The sequence below is a fragment of the Rhinatrema bivittatum genome, chromosome 4 (assembly GCF_901001135.1).
Source record: "Rhinatrema bivittatum chromosome 4, aRhiBiv1.1, whole genome shotgun sequence".
NCBI lineage: Eukaryota > Metazoa > Chordata > Amphibia > Gymnophiona > Rhinatrematidae > Rhinatrema > Rhinatrema bivittatum.
This window is the reverse complement of record NC_042618.1, coordinates 239,319,514-239,337,799: the sequence shown is the minus strand read 5'-3', so window position 1 is coordinate 239,337,799 and position 18,286 is coordinate 239,319,514. Positions and strand designations below refer to the sequence as shown.

At 52.6% G+C, this 18,286-nt stretch overlaps 1 protein-coding gene across 3 annotated transcripts in view; it reads left to right on the top strand.

Moving 5' to 3' along the window:
• The window catches only part of DDX11 (DEAD/H-box helicase 11), a 427,300-nt gene that overhangs the window by 242,146 nt on the left and 166,868 nt on the right, over nt 1-18,286 (top strand). For all 3 annotated transcript variants that reach the window (XM_029599951.1, XM_029599952.1, XM_029599950.1), the window contains exon 16: nt 8,995-9,115. In XM_029599951.1, coding sequence (XP_029455811.1) covers nt 8,995-9,115 — 121 coding nt within the window. The remainder of the gene's footprint in view (nt 1-8,994; nt 9,116-18,286) is intronic.

The following is an 18,286-nucleotide window of genomic DNA, read 5'->3' as shown; positions in this document are numbered from 1 at the left end:
GCAAACCTGTGGGTAAGCAGACTCTCTCCTCCTGGTTAGCAGACTGTATTTCCTTTTGTTACCAACAGGCAGGCATTCCGCTTCAAGACTGTGTTAAAGCACACTCTGTCAGGGCCATGACAACATCAGTAGCGCACCTACGCTCGGTGCCTCTTGCTGTCATCTGTAAGGCTGCTATCTGGAGCTCTCTCCACACCTTCGCAGACCATTGTTGTTTAGACAAGGCTGGCAGACAAGATTCCATCTTTGGCCAGTCTGTGCTATGCAACTTATTTGCGAACTGACGTACCAACATCCTTCCTCCAACCCAGTAGGGTTCAGGATGTCCTCTACCAAATTCCAACCCAGTTCTTGTGCCTGTTGCACATCTTTGGATACATTTCGTGCATTGCTTGGGCATCCTCAGCTCGGTACTCACCCATATGTGAGGACTACCATCCCGCTTGTCCTGTGAGAAAGCAGAGTTGCTTACCTGTAACAGGTGTTCTCACAGACAGCAGGATGTTAGTCCTCATGAAACCCGCCCGCCACCCCGTGAAGTTGGGTTCACTTACGATTTATTATTTTATTTTTCGCATTTACTTTTTACTATAAGACGAGACTGAAGGGGGACCCCTGCTGGCTGCAGGGTTTGTGGTATGCTGGGCATGCCCAGTAGGTGCCAGTCAAAGTTCTGGAAACTTTGATAAAAGTGTTCCGTGATTGGGCTCCATCCTGATGATGTCACCTTATGTGAGGACTAACATCCTGCTGTCCTGTGAGAACACCTGTTACAGGTAAGCAGCTCTGCTTTGCCAAACAGACACTATCTATTTGGCAAGTTAATTGCATCTCGTTCTGTTATGCCTAGGCGGGACTGCATCTTGGAGGTCATGTTAAGGCTTATTCTGTCAGAGCCATGGCAGTGTCGACCCACTTGAGAGTAGTTCCTATGGAGGAGATCTGCAAGGCTGTGACGTGGGGTTCTCGCAGCATATTCACATCGTACTATTGTCTGGATAGGGATGGCAGACACATCAGTAGGTTCAGGCATTCTGTCTTTCAGAACCTGTTTCAGGTGTGGAACCAAATTCTCCCCGCCTAGGGCCCATTGTTTGGGTTCAGGCTGACTCACCCTCTATTACCAACAGAACCATTGTTGTTGTCCCTTTTGGCACCTGGTTAGGTGGCTATTGGTTATCTTTTGTGTTGGGGAGCAGCCTGTAGTTAGGACTTCACCCATGCATGAGGACTACCATCCTGCTTGTCCTCAGAGAAGGCAGATTTGCTTTCTCCTATTTTTTGTTTTAATTATAGTTCTATGTTACTGGAGAGGAACTCCGCATGGACATGTGCTATAGGGCATGCTGGGGCATGCTCATTGTGCCTAATCAAAGTTCTAGAAACTGTGACTTACGTTTTCCGCATCGGTACTCCATCTGATGATGTCACCGATGTGTGAGGACTAACATCCTGCTGTCCTCGAAGTACACCTGTTACAGGTATGCAACTCTGCTTTCCATACCTTTCAGTTTTGAGGGGAGAGAGAAAAGCGATCTGGTCCCTGTAGTGTACAGATGTATTCATTCTTTCTGACATTCCAAGCAATTCTGGATAGTGATTTATTGCAAGGAAGCTTCTCCTTGCTCCCACACCATTTTAACTTTCCTTGTATGGACTTCATGGGAAACCATTAGCAGCATGTTTCATTCTGTGCCCTCTCAGGTTTGAATATAACTGTATAAATCTAAAATGAAATAGTCCTGATACTTCACAGTATTTTCCTGCCTTCAAGATATGTTGGCAAGAACCTGCTTATTGTTCCTAGGATCAGATTATTTCACCCAGTAGCCAAGATTCTTCTCTGTTGCTGGACCCTTCCTTTAGAATTTGATCCCAAGGAAACTAAGACACTCTCACTCATGTACCACCTTCCAGCGGAGACTTGCAAGTTTTTTCTTTTTGATATTTAGTTTTTGCAGTTCAGTTTTGTTTTTATTATCTTGTATTTTGCTGCCTTGAAGCAGTTGTATTTATAATAACTTTTAGATAAATAAACTGCTGCTAAAATCTGCCCTGTTCCTTGGAGATTTCTGTGCAGGGGCAGAAGACCTGACTGTTCAAGTCTTCTGCCCCTGCACATAAAGAGGCCGGTTTACAATGTGATTTCTGCATGTAGAAAGCATTTTAATCTCATTTCCCTGTACGTACCTGGATCAGCCCAGACTGCTGGGTTATGCCTCCCTTCCAGCAGATGGAGACAGAGAAAAACTTGAAGGACACCTCTGTAACTAGGATGCGCAACCTGCAGCCCCCTCAGTATTTCTCTGTCTCCAAAGATGAAGGTGGCAGAATTGATTCTAAACAAGGAAAAAAAAAAAAGAGTTGCAGTGACAGGAGTCCTTTAAATTGTTTGGCTGAAACAAAGTTAAAAAAAAAAAAAAAAAAGCTGGGCCTCCCGAGGAACAGTCATTTCTCCTCAGTGGTAGGTCTGCCGTATGCTTTGCCTTTTACTCCTTTGTACCAGGAACAGCAGCCAGTGAGTGACTGGGAGGGATTTACCGGTGGGCCGGTCTCTCCCCCCCTGGCCCAGAGACAACCGTGGGTTGTGCTCCGGTGAGGCCAACACGAATTAAAAAAAAAAAAAAAAAAAAAATCAGAATCAGAACGCATTGTTTTTTGCAGCTGCGCTGCTCTTATTCGGCCTCCCGGGCTCCAGGGTTTATTTTCGCAGCCTCCCCTCCTTGTTTAGTGTGGCGAAGCTGCGCGCTTCGGCCTGCAAATCCTGTGGGGAGCCGGCAGCACTGTTCTCCAGAGATAGCCTCTGCTCCCGGTGTCTTCCTGGGGGCGAGGGCCCGTCAGCGGGGGCAGCTGGCAGCAGGGGGAGGCAGGCATATCGGTCTGCGGTGCGGGCGCCCCGATGCTGACTCGTGGTACTCAGCCTGCCTGCTCCCATGGAATGCGGGAACGGTGGCCATTTTATTTATTTATTTATTTATTTATTTATTTATTTATTTATTAACTTTTATTTACCGACATTCGTGAAGCACATCATGCCGGTTTACACAGAACTCAAGTGGGAGATACAGTAAAACAATATAACAATATAACATTATAACAATGTAATATAATATTACTAATTAAACTAAAAACAAGAACAAAAATAAGAAGACAAAAACAAAGTGAACAAAATAAACAGTACAGAAATGAGCCAAGGGAGCAGAGGTTTAAAGGGGAAAAAGGGGAGGGAGAGGAGGGGGAGGGTAGGTTAGGGGTAGGGTAGGCTAGGGGTAGGGTGAGGGGAGGGAGCGTGGGTAAAGGGGTAGGAGGGGTGTGGGAAAGGGGGGTTGAGGAGGGGAAAGGGAGAAAAGCATAGTTAAAAGGAAGTAAAAAGGGAGAAAAATACAGTAGGATAGAGGGAGACTATGTACAGCTGACTTATGTATAGGTATCACTTAACTAAGTAGAATTACGGAAGAGTCGAAAAGTCGACAAAGGCGGTCGAAACACTGGGAAATAGTTTCTTCAAAGGGTATAAAGGGGAGGTGGTGGGGGAGGGGGAATACTAAGGGATAGGGTGGCGGCCGGGTGACGAGGAATCGAAAGGGGTGGCTGGGGGAAGGAGGAGAGAGGGATAAGACAGGCGAAAGGAGGGTGAGAGGGGATGGTCGAGCCGGGAGGAACTGAGAGGGGGGGGGGGAGCAGGGGGGTGTAAGGTCGAGCAGGGGGGAGCTGAGGGGGAGATATTACGTTTGGTTTGTGTCGGGGTAGGCCTGTCGGAAGAGCCATGTCTTGACTCCTTTCTTGAAGTTGTGAAAGGATGTTTCCTGGCTTAGGAGGGTGGGGAGGGAGTTCCAGAGGGTGGGGCCAGCGACGGAGAAGAGAATTTTAAGAGCTTTAGATGCTGAAGCAGACAACTCAGCAGGGAGAGGGGATCTCCCTCCTCAGTTATTTCCGCAGGATTTTTGCCCCTTGTCTCCCCATGATTTATTTCCTGCTTTCCATTCTCCTTTAGGGTACCCTCCCTTGGGAAAATTTAAAGGCCCAGCATCCTTTTTCAGCTGATTTTATTTTACTATTACATAAGGCTTATTTAATTAGCCTTATGCCCGTGGGAGATCCTGAGCCCCCTCCGGGGCGGCCTGGGGATGGGCCCTCTCCTCCCGTGCAGGTTCCTAGGCCAGATCCTCCTGAGGTCTTCCGGATTAGGGTGGTCCAGGAAGGGTCCGGTTCCGGTAACCAGGGAGCGGTGCCGCTGGCGGATCCACTTCAGGCGGATATGGATGAGGATTCAGAGCGTGTGGCCCCGGTGGAAGGGGATGATCCTCGGGTCCTTAGGCTCTTTCGTAGAGATGAGTTGGAGCTGATGATTCCACATGTCCTAGCGAAGTTGGGCATACCAGCTGGTCAGACGCCGACGCCTCAGGATCAGGGCATGGTGGATCCTGTGCTGTCTGGTCTTCGTCCCCTGGCTAAGACTTTTCCTTTTCATCCTATGTTGCTCCAGGTAATGTTTCGGGAGTTGGATACTCCGGAAGCTAGCCTTCGTGTAGGCAGAGGTATGGAGAAATTGTACCCGTTGCCGGATGTCTCTCTTGACCTTAAGGTTCCCAAGGTTGATGCGGACGTATCCGCAGTCACCAAGCATACGACTATTCTTGTGGTTAGGGCGGCTGCCCTTAAGGACCCTCAGGATCGTAAGCTGGAGGTGCTTCTCAAGTGAATCTTCGAAGTGTCGGCTCTGGGGGTTCGAGCAGCCGTTTGCAGTAGTTTAATGCAGCGTGCGAGTCTCCGGTGGGTACAACAACTCCTGAGTGCCAGAGAGCTCTCCCCGGAGGAGTCGGAGCTGGCTGATCATTTGGAGGTGGCGGTAGGGTTTGGGTTGGATGCCTTGTACAATCTCCTTCGTACGTCTTCGCGTACTATTGCTTCTGCAGTGTCAGCCTGCAGGCTTTTATGACTCCGTAATTGGTTGGCTGATGTTTCCTCCAAGTCGCAGCTGGATGCTTTTCCGTTTCGGGGGAAATTACTTTTTGGAGATGATTTGGAGCAGCTCATTTGGTCCTTGGGGGACAATAAAGTGTACAAGCTCCTGGAGGATATTCCAAAAGTTTCCAGAGGTTTCGGCCCTTCCCGGTCGTGTTTTTGCCAGTCTAAGCCGGCTCCGTTTTGCCAAAGACAGTCATCCGGCAGGTCGCAGACCTGGTCTCAATTCTTTCATGGCTGTAGACCCACCTGAGATGGCGGTGTCACAAGGGAGATGGGAGTCAAGTCCTCCCAATGAAATAGCGCCGGCCCTCTCCCCTGTTCTGGTCGTTGGGGGACGTCTGTCCCTGTTTTACGAGGAGTGGGTCAAAATAACGTCAGACCATTGGGTTCTAAACATTATAGAACACGGCTGCGCCTTAGATTTTGCTCGTCCCTTACGTGATCTATTTCTGGTGTTGCCCTGTGGGTGTTTGGAGAAAAGGCACCAGGTGTCTCTCACGCTTCGCCAGTTGTTGGACCTTGGGGCGGTCGTTCCGGTTCCTCTGAATGAACTTTGAACCGGCAGGTATTCGATTTATTTTCTGGTTCCGAAGAAGGAAGGGTCCTTCCGTCCGATTTTAGATCCGAAGAAGGTCAACAGAGCTCTCAGAGTGCCTTGTTTTCGTAAGGAGATGCTACGTTCCATAATCGCTTCCATCAGAGCAGGGGAGTTTTTAGCGTCCCTCGATTTGTCGGAAGCGTACCTACATATTGCAATTCCGAAGGACCATCAGCAGTATCTCCGGTTTATGGTCCACGGCAAGCATTCCAGTTTCAGGCACTTCTCTTCAGGCTGGCGAACGCTCCACGCACATTTACCAAGATGATGGTGGTCGTGGCGGCGGCTCTCTGTCGCCAGGGGATCCTGGTCCATCCCTACTTACAACTGGCTCATTCAAGCGAAGTCAAAGGAACTATGCGAGGTGGCAGTCGCCAAGGTGGTGCAGATACTTCGCGCTCTGGGTTGGATCATCAGTGCGGACAAGAGCTAGTTGTCCCCCGCCCAGGTCCTGGACTTTTTGGAGGCGAAATTCGATACTCAGATTGGGAAAGTCTTCCTGATGCAGGATCAGATAGACAAACTCATGTTGCAAGTTTGGCGTCTCTTGTCCCTGCCAGTTCCCAGGGCATGGGACTATTTACAGGTTCTTGGTTCTATGGAGTCTACTCTGGAGTTGGTCCCGTGCTCTTTCGTTCATATGAGGCCATTGCTAAGGGCTTTGCTCTTATGTTGGGACCCCAAGTCGGAAGCTTTTCAATTTCCCTTACCCCTTCATGAACCGGCCAGGTCCAGCCTAGCTTGGTGGCTGACCCACAAACACTCGTCCTGGGGGATGGATCTGGAGGTCCCTCAGTGCACTTTTGTGACGACGGATGCCAGTCTTTCCGGCTGGGGGGCAGTTTGCCAATCTCAGGCAGCCCAAGGCCAATGACGCAGCAGGAAGCGCAACGGTCCATCAATTGTCTCGAGACCAGGGCAGTCCGCTTGGCCCTGCAGAAGTTCTTGCCCCTGGTTCATCGTTGATCGGTGAGAGTGCTCTCCAACAACGCAATGATGGTAGCATATTTCAACCGGCAGGGAGGCACAAAGAGCCGCCCCATAGCGGCGGAGGCGGATGAGCTCATGACCTGGGCAGAAACTCATCTGCTTAGGATAGCGGCTTCACACATTGCCTGGGTAGACAATGTACAGGCGGATTTTCTGAGCCATCAGAGATTGGATCCCGGAGAATGGGAGCTATCTGACGAGGCGTTTGTCTTATCTCATTGCTGGGGGATTCCCCGTTTGGATCTACTAGCGACGTGAGGGAATGCCAAGGCACCATGCTTCTTCAGTCGCAGAAGAGAGCACCGAGCGGAAGGGGTGGACGCTCTTGACCTCCTATGGCCTCGCGACATTCTGCTCTACGCATTCCCTCCTTGGCCTCTGGTAGGCAAGGTCTTGAAAAGGATAGAAGCCCATCCGGTAGCGGTGGTGCTGGTGGCTCCGGAATGGCCATGAAGGCCGTGGTTCGTGGATCTCCTCAACCTTGCAGTGGATGGGCCACTCCGTCTGGGTCATCTTCCGAATCTCCTGCAGCAGGGTCCAGTATTTTTCGACCGGGTGGATCGCTTTTGTCTAGCGGCTTGGCTTATGAGAGGCGGCAGTTGAGAAAGAAGGGATATCCGGATTTGGTGATTTCCACTCTTTTATGGGCTCACAAAACTTCCACCTCTCTTACCTATGTCCGAGTCTGGAAGGTTTTTGACTCTTGGTGTAGTAGGTCAAATTTTTCCCCTAGGTGGGCCTCGATAGTCCACATTCTAGCTTTCTTGCCAAGAGGGTTTGGCAAAAGGGCTAGCTTTCAGTTCTCTCCGGGTTCAAGTGGCGGCGTTAGAATGTTTACATGGAAAGGTGGATGGTGCGTCCATAGCGGCTCATCCGGATGTGGTTCGTTTCCTTCAGGGTGCTAAGTATTTGCATCCACCACTTCGAGCAGTTTGTCCATCTTGGAGTTTGAATTTGGTCCGTAGGACATTGTGTGAACCTCCTTTTGAACCGCTCAGGTGCATCACGCTGAAGGACATTACACTCAAAACGGTGTTTTTGGTAGCTATCTGCTCGGCTCGGAGAATTTCGGAAATTCAGGCCCTATTTTGTTGTGAACCTTTTCTTAGGTTTTCCAATTTTGGCGTTTCTCTTAGAACTGTGCCGTCCTTTCTGCCTAAGGTTGTATCGGCTTTTCATGTGAACCAGTCTGTTGGTTACCTGTGTTCCCGGATTTGGATCAGAATTCTCCACATGCTCGTGAATTGAAGCGTTTGGATGTCAGGCGGCGCTGATACGTTACTTGTAGGTCACTAATGATTTTCGCCTGTCTGGTCATCTTTTTGTCTTGTGGAGCGGTCCCAAGAAAGGGCATAAAGCTTCCAAGGCTACTATTGCCCGGTGGTTGAAGGATGCTATTGCTTCAGCATACATATGTCACGGGCGAGCAGTTCCAGAGGGTCTCAAGGCTCATTCGCTCCATTCTCAGGTGGAGTCCTGGGCAGAAAGTCAGTTGATTTCCCCTCAGGAGATCTGTAGGGTGGCAACCTGGAAATCTTTGCATACCTTTGCTCAGCATTACCATTTGGATGTTCGGGCTCCCGACTCGGAGAGTTTTGGCAGCAGTGTGCTTCGAGCGGGGCTTTCTATGTCCCACCCCAAGTAAGGCGGCTTGGGTACATCCCAGCAGTCTGCGCTGATCCAGGTATGAACAGGGAAAGGAAAATTGGTTCTTACCTGCTAATTTTCGTTCCTGTAGTACCACGGATCAGCCCAGACGCCCGCCCAGTTTTTTGATTCTGCTCGACAGATTATCGTTTTTTTTCTTGTCATACTATAGCACTATACCACTTTAATTCTGCTTTGATATTGTTTGTACTAAGAGGGCTGCAGGTGGCACATTCTACTTACAGGGGTATCCTTCAAGTTTTTCTCTGTCTCCATCTGCTGGAAGGGAGGCATAACCCAGCAGTCTGTGCTGATCCGTGGTACTACAGGAATGAAAATTAGCAGGTAAGGACCAATCTTCCTATATGGAATATCTGAAAATGCAGCCCTCAGCTGGGATGATTCATGATGCATTGCTGGGTGTGTGCTTAGGTCTGGGGAGGAAAGGTATGCACACAGATGGCATTTTCAAATCACATATGTACTTTTCCAGCCAAAATGTATCTGCACAAAGAAGTAGGTGCAAATGACTGCATGTATTTTGTATCTTCAACAGTTTTCAACATGCAAGTACGAGTCTGTACTTTCATTTTGGGAATGGATGCAAAGCCTATGGGTAGAAAGTATGCATGATCTTTGTCCCAATGCAGTTTCCAGATTGCCCTCACTATGTACAACATGAACTACAGCCAACTCTTTAGATATTTTAGGAAATAATGGACCCTGCCTCTCACTTAAAAGTCAGAAATGTTTCTATTATATGTTTTTGGTTTTGTTTTTTTTTTTGGAAGCTGTTTGGCTTTTTGGAAAGATATGGAGGAGCTGCTGTAATACAACCCAACAAGGAAAACCAGAAGACTGCGGGATTCCATCACTTTTTGCAAGGACTGCATCAGAAAACCAATGAAGAAAGTGAGTTTGACCATGACATAATCAATCAGATTTGAAAAGCACTTGTGGCCTATTGTGTTATTTGACCTGTTGAGCTCTGATAAATAAGTTTATAAGGTTCATGCAGTAATTTTAGATTTCTTAGCATCTAGTCAGATGAATCCAGAACCCAGTGGGTTATGCACCTCTACCAGCAGATGGAGACAGAGCAAAGCTGACATCACAGTATATATATACTCCAGTGACATCAGCTGTTAGTATTCTCTGTCTCCAGCAGATGGTGGACTTGCATTTCCCTACTGGGGATTGCTTCAAGTTTTAGAAGGAGAAATAAAAGGAAACTTAATTCGCCCTGCTCTCCTGCAGTGATACCAAATGGTCCCTCCTCCAATTGAGAATTCTTTAGGTGATTTCCGTGGTCCCTCAGATGAGTGCCCTGGTCCAGTAGCTGGTTTTCTCAGCCAGCATGGACTTAGCTGTTAAAACAGCTGAAAGGCAGTAGGTGCAGGAAGCTGAGCATGGCAGTGACGGTATATGCCCTCTCCCCCCCCCGCAGCTGGAAACTGTCTCTGTACTCAGCTGGGAAGGGTTGAGCTCAGGTAAGGCTTAAAAAAAAAATTAAAAAGAAGAAAGAGAGTAGAGGGGTTGTTTGTAAAGCCTCCCCCTTCCTCCAGTCACCGAGCTTGGCACACCATTCCGATGTTTGTTCCTGCCCCCAAGGGAGGTTAAGGGACATGGACAGCCTAGTGAGTTGAGCAGCCCCCGTGTAGGCTAAGCCCCATTGTTAGGCTTTTCTCTGTGTGCTGTGTGGTAGGCCGCGGCAGTATTTTTGCGCGCCTTTTCCTGCATATTAGGCTGCCCTCTTCAGGATCATTGGTGCGTGCAAGTGCATCTGGCTGCATTTGCAGGTTGTGCGTCCAGTTTTTGGAAGCTTAGTCGGATGCCTGCTTGGGTGTCCAGGTGATAGCGGCTTCCGTGTTAGGCATACGCTTGCCTGTGCACACAATTTAGGCGCATTGTTTTGCGCTTAAGTTTGGGATGCCTAAATTTTGGAAAAATATATTCCCTGTACATACCCGGATCAGTCCAGACACCTGGGTTGTGACTCCGCACCAGCAGATGGAGACAGAGCAAAACTTGACGGGCTCCCTACATATAGTAAGGTGCCACCCACAGCCCCTCAGTCTTTCTCTGTCTCCAGCAGATGGGGCAGGTCCATCCACAGTCTCGGTGATCCTTGATAGTTTTGTGGCTTGGTGTAGTCAGGGATTAATTAATTAAATTCTAATTTTCTTAGGGCAGAGGTTTTAAAAAAAAAATAAAATAAAATAAAAAAATTCCTAAGAGGAGAAACTTTTCCAAAGACACCTAAAGAAGAGGATATAGAAGTCTCCCGTCGGGGGAGCCTCCCAGGAGGGTTGGAAGGTCCTGAGAGGACCATCCCCTCCAGGTCGAGGCCGCTGCTGAGGGTCGAGGACCCGGCCTGTGCTGGCAGCAGCGTCGGGGGTGACACCGGGGAGCCCGGTTCACTCACCCCCGCTGGAGCTGAAGACTGCAGGACCTCGGCTAGTGGCTAAGTAAAGAAAAAAAAAAAAACCAAAAAAACAGCATAGCGGTTTTTGTGCTTGGCCTTGCGGCGCCGGCTCTCTCTCCCTCTTCGCCGTCGTTTCGCCGTTCGGTTCGATCGCTTCGCGGAGGTGGGGCGCTGGTTGGGGAGCCCGTTCGTCGCTGCGGATGCCGAGAGGGTCAGCCTGCCGCGCGTGCGGCTCTGTGCGCGCGCGTCTCTCCCGGGATGGGGTCTGTTCCAGCTGCGTCTCCGGTGGCGAGGGCTCGTCGGAGGTCGCCCGGGGGGGTCGATCGCGGGGTGCCCGTTCGCCGTCGCGTGCCGGAGGCTCGGAGGCCGCGTCCTTTGATCCGTTCCCGCTTAGCGCGGGAACAGAAGCCATTTTGTCCAGCGTGAGGGACGCCACGAGGAGGGCACTCCAAGATGGCGCCCAGCCTCCCTCGCTGTCGCCACAGCCCAGGATTTCGGGGGGAGAGCTCCCGGGACCCCGTGGGTCGGGGAGCCCTAGTGCTGTGGAGGGTTCCTCCGGATCGGAGGGCTCGTTTTCAGAAGATTTTTCGTTGTTGCTGCAGAAACTCGCAAGGTACAAGAAGTCTCGGCTAAAGGCTGGAAAGGCTTCAGGGGGGAAGGAAGCTCTCTCCCAGCCCCGGAAGAGAGCCGCTCGGACCCGGGACGCCCGGGGTGTGCCACGAGAAAAGAGACAGCCGCGTGGCGACCCACAGGAATCGGAGACGGCGTCCACCGCCTCCTCGGACGAGGAAGCGTTTTCGGGAGCCCCTGAAGGCCAGGAGGGCCACGAGGACGAGGGGCAGGCCCAGCCGGGAGCCGGCAAGGGGCCGCAGGCGGCTGAGGGTGATGACCCCAAGGTCGTCCACCTGTTTCGTAGGGAAGAACTTTCTCCCCTTATCCCGGCTATCCTGGATGAGATCGGCGTGGATCCTCCACCAGTGGAGTCCCGGCAAGGGGTCAAGATGGATCCGGTGCTGCTGGGCCTGGCGGGCCCTGCGCTTGCTTTCCCTTTTTCACTTCTCGGTCTCAGATATCTTGTTCCGGGAATGGGATACCCCGGAACTGGGGCTGAAGGTGAGTAAGGCTATGGACAAGCTTTATCCCCTTCCAGAGGACGCTCTGGAACTGCTGCGCCTTCCAAGGGTGGACGCGGCGGTGTCAGCAGTGACGAAGAGGTCCACCATCCCAGTTACGGGTGCTACGGCCCTCCGGGATATCCAAGATAGGAAGCTGGAGGTGCAGTTGAAGAAGATCTTCGAAGTGTCCGCACTGGGAGTGCGGGCAGCCATGTGTAGTACCTTTGCACTGCGAGCGGGGCTCCGGTGGGCCCAAGTCCTGCAAGCGAACGCCGACCTCTCCTCGGGGGAGGCTACTCAGGCGGATAACTTGGAAGCGGTGATTGCCTACAGCGCTGATGCGATGCACGATTTGCTCAGAACATCGGTCCAGAGCTATGGTGTCGGCGGTCTCGGCGCGTCGTCTCCTCTGGCTTCGCAACTGGGCTGCGGATGGGGCGTCCAAGGCCCATCTGGGTTCCTTACCCTTTAAGGGAAAGCTCCTGTTTGGTAAGCAGCTGGACGATCTGATGCAGTTCCTGAGCGAGAATAAGGCTTTTAAGTTACCGGAAGATAGGCCCAGGCCTCGGTCGTCCTTTTCTGCAAGAAACAGGTTCCAGTCTAACCGCCGGCAGCGGCCACAGAGGGCGACGGGGTCGGGCCAGTCCTACCGGTCCGGCTCGGCTAGATTGTCCTCCTGGTCGCAGTCCTTTCGAGGGAAGAAATTCAACAGGATCGGTGGACCCTCATCCGGCTCGGGGTCCAAGTCGGCCCAATGAAACGAGACGGGTCCATTCCTCGTTGCCTCCAACCCTCGTACCCTACGTGGGCGCGAGGCTCTCATTGTTTTACGAGGCATGGACCAGAATAACTTCCGATCAGTGGGTCCTCGCGGTGACAAGAGGCGGTTACGCGTTAGATTTTGTTCGGCTTCCGGTGGACAAGTTCCTCGTCTCGCCCTGCAAAGCCCTCGTCAAGCGCGCCGCTGTCCGGACCACCCTTCAGCGCCTGGAAGACCTGGGCGCCATTACTCCTGTTCCGCAGGGGCAGCGGGGCCAGGGAAGGTACTCCATTTACTTCGTGGTCCCAAAGAAGGATGGAGCGTTTCGGCCCATTCTCGACCTAAAAGGGGTCAACCGGTGCCTGCGGGTACCGCGGTTCAAGATGGAGACGATCCGCTCGGTAATTGCCGCGGTTCGTCCGGGCGAGTTCCTTGCTTCTCTGGACCTTACGGAGGTGTATCTTCACATCGGGATTCAGCCGGCTTATCACCGGTACCTGAGGTTCTGCATCCTCGGCGGACATTATCAGTTCAGGGCTCTTCCCTTCGGGCTCGCTACGGCTCCACACACTTTCACCAAGGTTATGGTGGTGGTGGCTGCTCAGCTCCGGAGGGAAGGGCTACTGGTGCACCCTTACTTGGACGATTGGCTCATCCGAGCCAAATCGGAGGCCGAGTGTCGGCAGGCGATTGCCAGGGTTCTACAGCTCTTGCGATCTCTCGGTTGGGTAGTCAACTTGGCCAAGAGTCATCTGCAACCTACGCAGCGGTTGGAGTATCTGGGAGCCCTGTTCGACACCGAGAGGGCCAGGGTGTCGCTGACTCAGGAGAGAGTGGTCAAGCTCCAGCGACAGGTATGACACATTTTGTCCATGCGGTGCCCGCTGGTTTGCGACTACCTGAAGGTCTTGGGGTCCATGGCGTCGACCCTAGCTCTGGTCCCTTGGGCATTCGCTCACCTGCGACCGTTACAATCAGCGTTACTTTCCCGCTGGAAGCCGGTTTCGGAGGAGTTTCTTCGTCCGTTGCCTCTCACCTCCTGTGCCAGGGCCAGCCTGCACTGGTGGCTCTCACGAGATCATCTGACTTGCGGGGTGTCTCTGGTCATGCCCACCTGGACGGTAGTGACGACGGATGCCAGTCTGTTCGGATGGGGGGCGGTCTGCGGAGGCCGCTCGGTCCAAGGTCAGAGGTCGAGCCAGCAATCCCGGTGGTCCATCAACCGCTTAGAGACGAGAGCGGTGTCGTTAGCCTTGCAAGCCTTTTTGCCGTGGATACGGGACCAGGCGGTTCGGGTGCTCTCGGACAGCGCGACCACAGTGGCTTATTTCAATCGTCAGGGAGGAACGAGGAGCCAGCAAGTGGCGGAGGAGGCACGGTTGCTCATGGTCTGGGTGGAGCAACACCTCAGCGGCTGGCGGCGTCTCACATCGCAGGTGTGGACAACGTACAGGCGGATTTCCTCAGCCGTCATCGGCTGGATCCAGGCGAATGGGAGTTACCAGACGCAGCGTATCGCCTCATCTGTGCCAGGTGGGGAACTCCACACCTGGACCTGATGGCCACCGCTCGCAACTCAAAGACCCCATGGTTCTTCAGCCGTCGGAGGGAAAGGGGCGCAGAAGGAGTCGATGCTCTGGTGCTTCCCTGGCCCACGGACGTGTTGATATATGTGTTCCCTCCGTGGCCTCTAATAGGCAAAGTTCTTCGACGGATCGAGTTACATCCGTCGGCCGTGATCCTGGTGGCGCCGGAGTGGCCAAGGCGCCCGTGGTTCGCGGACCTCATTCAGCTGGCGGCGGAGCCTCCGCTTCGGTTTCACGGGGCGGCGGCTCTTCTTCAACAAGGACCCGTCTGTTTGGAGGATGCGGATCACTTTTGTCTCGCGGCCTGGCTTTTGAAAGGGCGCGTTTGAGGACTAAGGGGTATTCCGAGGCAGTGATCGCTACCTTGTTGAGGGCCCGAAAACAATCCACGTCCTTAACCTACATGAGGGTGTGGACGGTTTTTGAGGACTGGTGTGGTACTCATGAGGTGGATCCTATATGTCCACCGGTGTCCGGAGTCCTCGCCTTTTTACAAGAGGGTCTCTCGAAGGGGCTGGCCTGGAGTACCCTGAAGGTCCAGATAGCCGCGCTTGGTTGCCTGCGCGGGAAGGTGCGCGGAGTGTCCTTGGCGTGCCATCCGGATGTGGTGCATTTTCTTCGCGGGGCTAAACATTTACGCCCTCCGGTGCGGAATCCTTGTCCGGCCTGGAATTTAAATTGCGTGCTCTCGGCTCTCGGGAAGGCGCCTTTTGAACCACTCAAACGGGCGACGCTGAAAGATCTTACTTTGAAGATCGTGTTTCTGGTAGCCATTGCGTCGGCTCGGCGGGTCTCAGAGTTGCAGGCTTTGTCTTGTCGGGAACCGTTCTTGCGTTTTTCGCAGACCGGAGTTTCTCTGCGAACTGTTCCGTCCTTTTTGCCCAAGGTAGTGTCCTCTTTTCATTTAAATCAGTCTGTGGACCTTCCAGGTTTTGAGGTCGGGGATCAGATGGACAAAGGGATGAAAGAGTTACGAAAGCTCGACGTGCGCAGGATTCTGCTTCGTTACCTGGAGGTTACGAACCCCTTCTGGGTTTCTGACCATCTGTTTGTTCTCTGTTCCGGGCCTCGCCGGGGGGGCTGCGGCGTCGCGAACCACTATCGCGCGTTGGCTCAAAGAGGCTATTGGTTCAGCTTATCTTCTGCAGGGTAAGTTGGCACCTCGGGAACTTCGCGCTCATTCCACTCGGGCGTAAGCCACGTCCTGGGCCGAGGTTTCTCAGGTGTCCACGCAGGAGATCTGTAGAGCTGCGACGTGGAAGTCGTTGCATACTTTCACTAGGCATTACAGACTGGATGTCCAGGCATCTGAGTCTCAGGGGTTTGGGGCGAGTGTTCTCCGAGCGGGACTCTCTGCTTCCCACCCTCGGTAATTTGCTCTGGTACATCCCAGGTGTCTGGACTGATCCGGGTACGTACAGGGAAAGGAAAATTAGTTCTTACCTGATAATTTTCGTTCCTGTAGTACCACGGATCAGTCCAGGCTCCCGCCCGTCTGTTTTCGGTACGATGAAGAGTGAGAGAGTCCGCTCGTTTGGTTATTTGGGCTGCGTTGTTTCCACTGTTGGCATGCGGCCGCTTGCCTCTGGTCTGATGTTTTCTGTTTTCAGCCGGGGGTGTTCTGAATTGGTTTAAATTTTCTTACTAGTTAGTTAGTCGGGCACTGGTTTTGCTTTGACAGTACGTTCGACTGAGGGGCTGTGGGTGGCACCTTACTACATGTAGGGAGCCCATCAAGTTTTGCTCTGTCTCCATCTGCTGGTGCGGAGTCACAACCCAGGTGTCTGGACTGATCCGTGGTAGTACAGGAACGAAAATTATCAGGTAAGAACTAATTTTCCTTTTTACAGCTTGAATTCATCTGGACGCACACCTTCAGTCGCCTGTTAAGATTAATGACAGACTGATGGCGTCTGTGGCTAAGAAGCCTAAGCGCCTTTCTCTCTGTGCTGCCTGTCATATTCAGGCATCTCATTCTGGCGTGCCCTCTAACTTGTGCCAGCGCTGCTTAGAGTCTCAGGGAGCGAGTTGGAGAAACTGGCCAGTAAGTGGGGCGAATCCCCAGTTTCCTGTACGTACCCGGATCAGTCCAGACCGTGGGTTGAGCCTCCTTTCCAGCAGCTGGAGACAGACCAAAACTGAAAGGGTATCCTATATGAGGACAGAGCCTACCCTGTAACCCTTCAGTATTTTTCTGTCTCCAGCAGGTGGAACAGCTCACCCTGTGGTTCCCTGTTAACTTCTGCTTGTCCCTTTTGGGACATTCTTTCCTTCTGTGTGTCTCTCGTGTTTGGATCAAGCAAGTATTTCTGAGTTATTAATTTAAAAAAAAAACCCAAAACAGTTTTTCTCTTGATTTGTGTGAACTCTGTGGATCCTTTACAGTCCCTGTCTCCTTACTCTTGTGGGGGGCTTGGCCCCTTTTTTATGTAGCCTAGGCTCCCTATTCCTGGTGGTCCTCGGCTGCAGGGGTGAAAATTGGTGGTGCAGTCACTCCCCCTGTTCAGCTTCTCTCTCCCTCTCTCCTATACTGCTTTCCCTTCAGTGGGATCCATTGTTTCTGTAGCTGCTGACAGGGACCGTTTTTGTCCCTTCTTTGGAGTTAAAAAAAAAAAAAAAAAAAAAGGATTTTATATAAAGAGGAGCCTCTGACAGGATCAGGTGCAAGCTCCTGCCTTCTCTATTTCCCTTGCAGCTCGAGGGAGAGAATTGTGAGCGTGCGCAGTTCATTCTGTGCCTCCGCTCCCTCAGCACCGGCAGCTCAGCTCATTTTCAGTGCTGCCCCTCCCCCACCTAGCAGCCATGCCACGATCTCCTCTGTGCTTAGCTTGTGGGGATTCCTCGGTCCGACTTTCGCGGGAGGGGCTTTGTTCCCGATGCCTACCGGGTGGGGAAGGTTCCTCCGAGTTCCCAATGCCCTCAGGGACCCGGACCAGGCCTTCAAAGCGATTACCCCCGCCGTTCCCAGGCCGGCAAACCGCGGGAATGGCAGCCATTTTGGGTTTTTCTTAAGTTTCTTTCTCGGAGCTCCCTGAAGCTCCGGACCGAATTTTTTCCGGTGACACCCCCCCCCCCCCCCCCGGGGGTGTTAGGACCCATTTTTCCACTGAATTTGTGCTTTTACTGCACAAATCCTACTTAGCAAGTTTGCAGGAGGAAGCGCCCCCCCCCCCCCTCCGGCTAAGGTCCCTCGGCTCTCTGTCCCTCCCTCCCCTGCGGCTCCTGACGGGCAGGGGGCGACCCGGGTCCGTGTGGTTCAGGGGGTCCCCTCCCCCCCGTCTCCTCCACCGGCTCCTGCAGGCCTCCCGCCTGCCCAGGATCCGGACCAGGACCCAGATTCGGTTGACGCCACCCCCCTAGAGGGGGATGACCCCCGGGTCCTCCGTTTTTCCCGCAGGGAGGAATTGGAGCCTCTTCTCCCTTTCATCTCCCAGGAATTGGGGATTCACTGTCCCCCGGTGGATGAGTTTTAAGCAGCAATGCCAGCTTCTTCGGATCCGGTCCTAGTGGGACTTAGGGCCCTGCCATGCTCCTTTCCCTTCCATCCCATGCACAAATTAATGCTCCTCAGGGAATGGCAGGCACCCGAGGCGGGCCTCCGGGTCAGGAGGGCTATGGAAAAACTTTATCCCCGCCCGGAGGAGTGTTTAGAATTATTGAAAATGCCTAAGGAGGACTCTTCTGTGACGGCGGTCACTAAACATACCACCATCCCAGTCGTGAGGGCTACAGCCTTGAGGGATGTCCAAGATCGTAAGCTGGAATTCCATCTCAAGCGCATTTTTGAAATCCTGGCCTTGGGTGTTCGGGCATCCATCTGCAGCAGTCTCATGCAGCGGGCAAGCCTTAGGTGGGTCAAACAATTACTCAGCACCCAAGACCTCCCGTCTGCAGAGGCAGAGCAGGCTGACAGGTTGGAAGGCGCTATAGCTTATGGGGCGGATGCCCTATATGACTTGTTCCGGGTGCAGGCGAAGGCGATGGCTTCGGCGGTCTCTGCCAGATGGCTCCTCTGGCTCCGACACTGGGCAGCTGATTCGTCTTCTAAGGCACAGCTGGGAACTCTCCCCTTTAAGGGTAAGTTACTCTTTGGCGAAGATTTGGACCAGCTTATTAAATCCTTGGGGGAGAACAAGGTCCATGAGTTGCCCGAGGACTGCCCGAAACAGGCTAGATCCTTCTTCCCTACTCGTACCC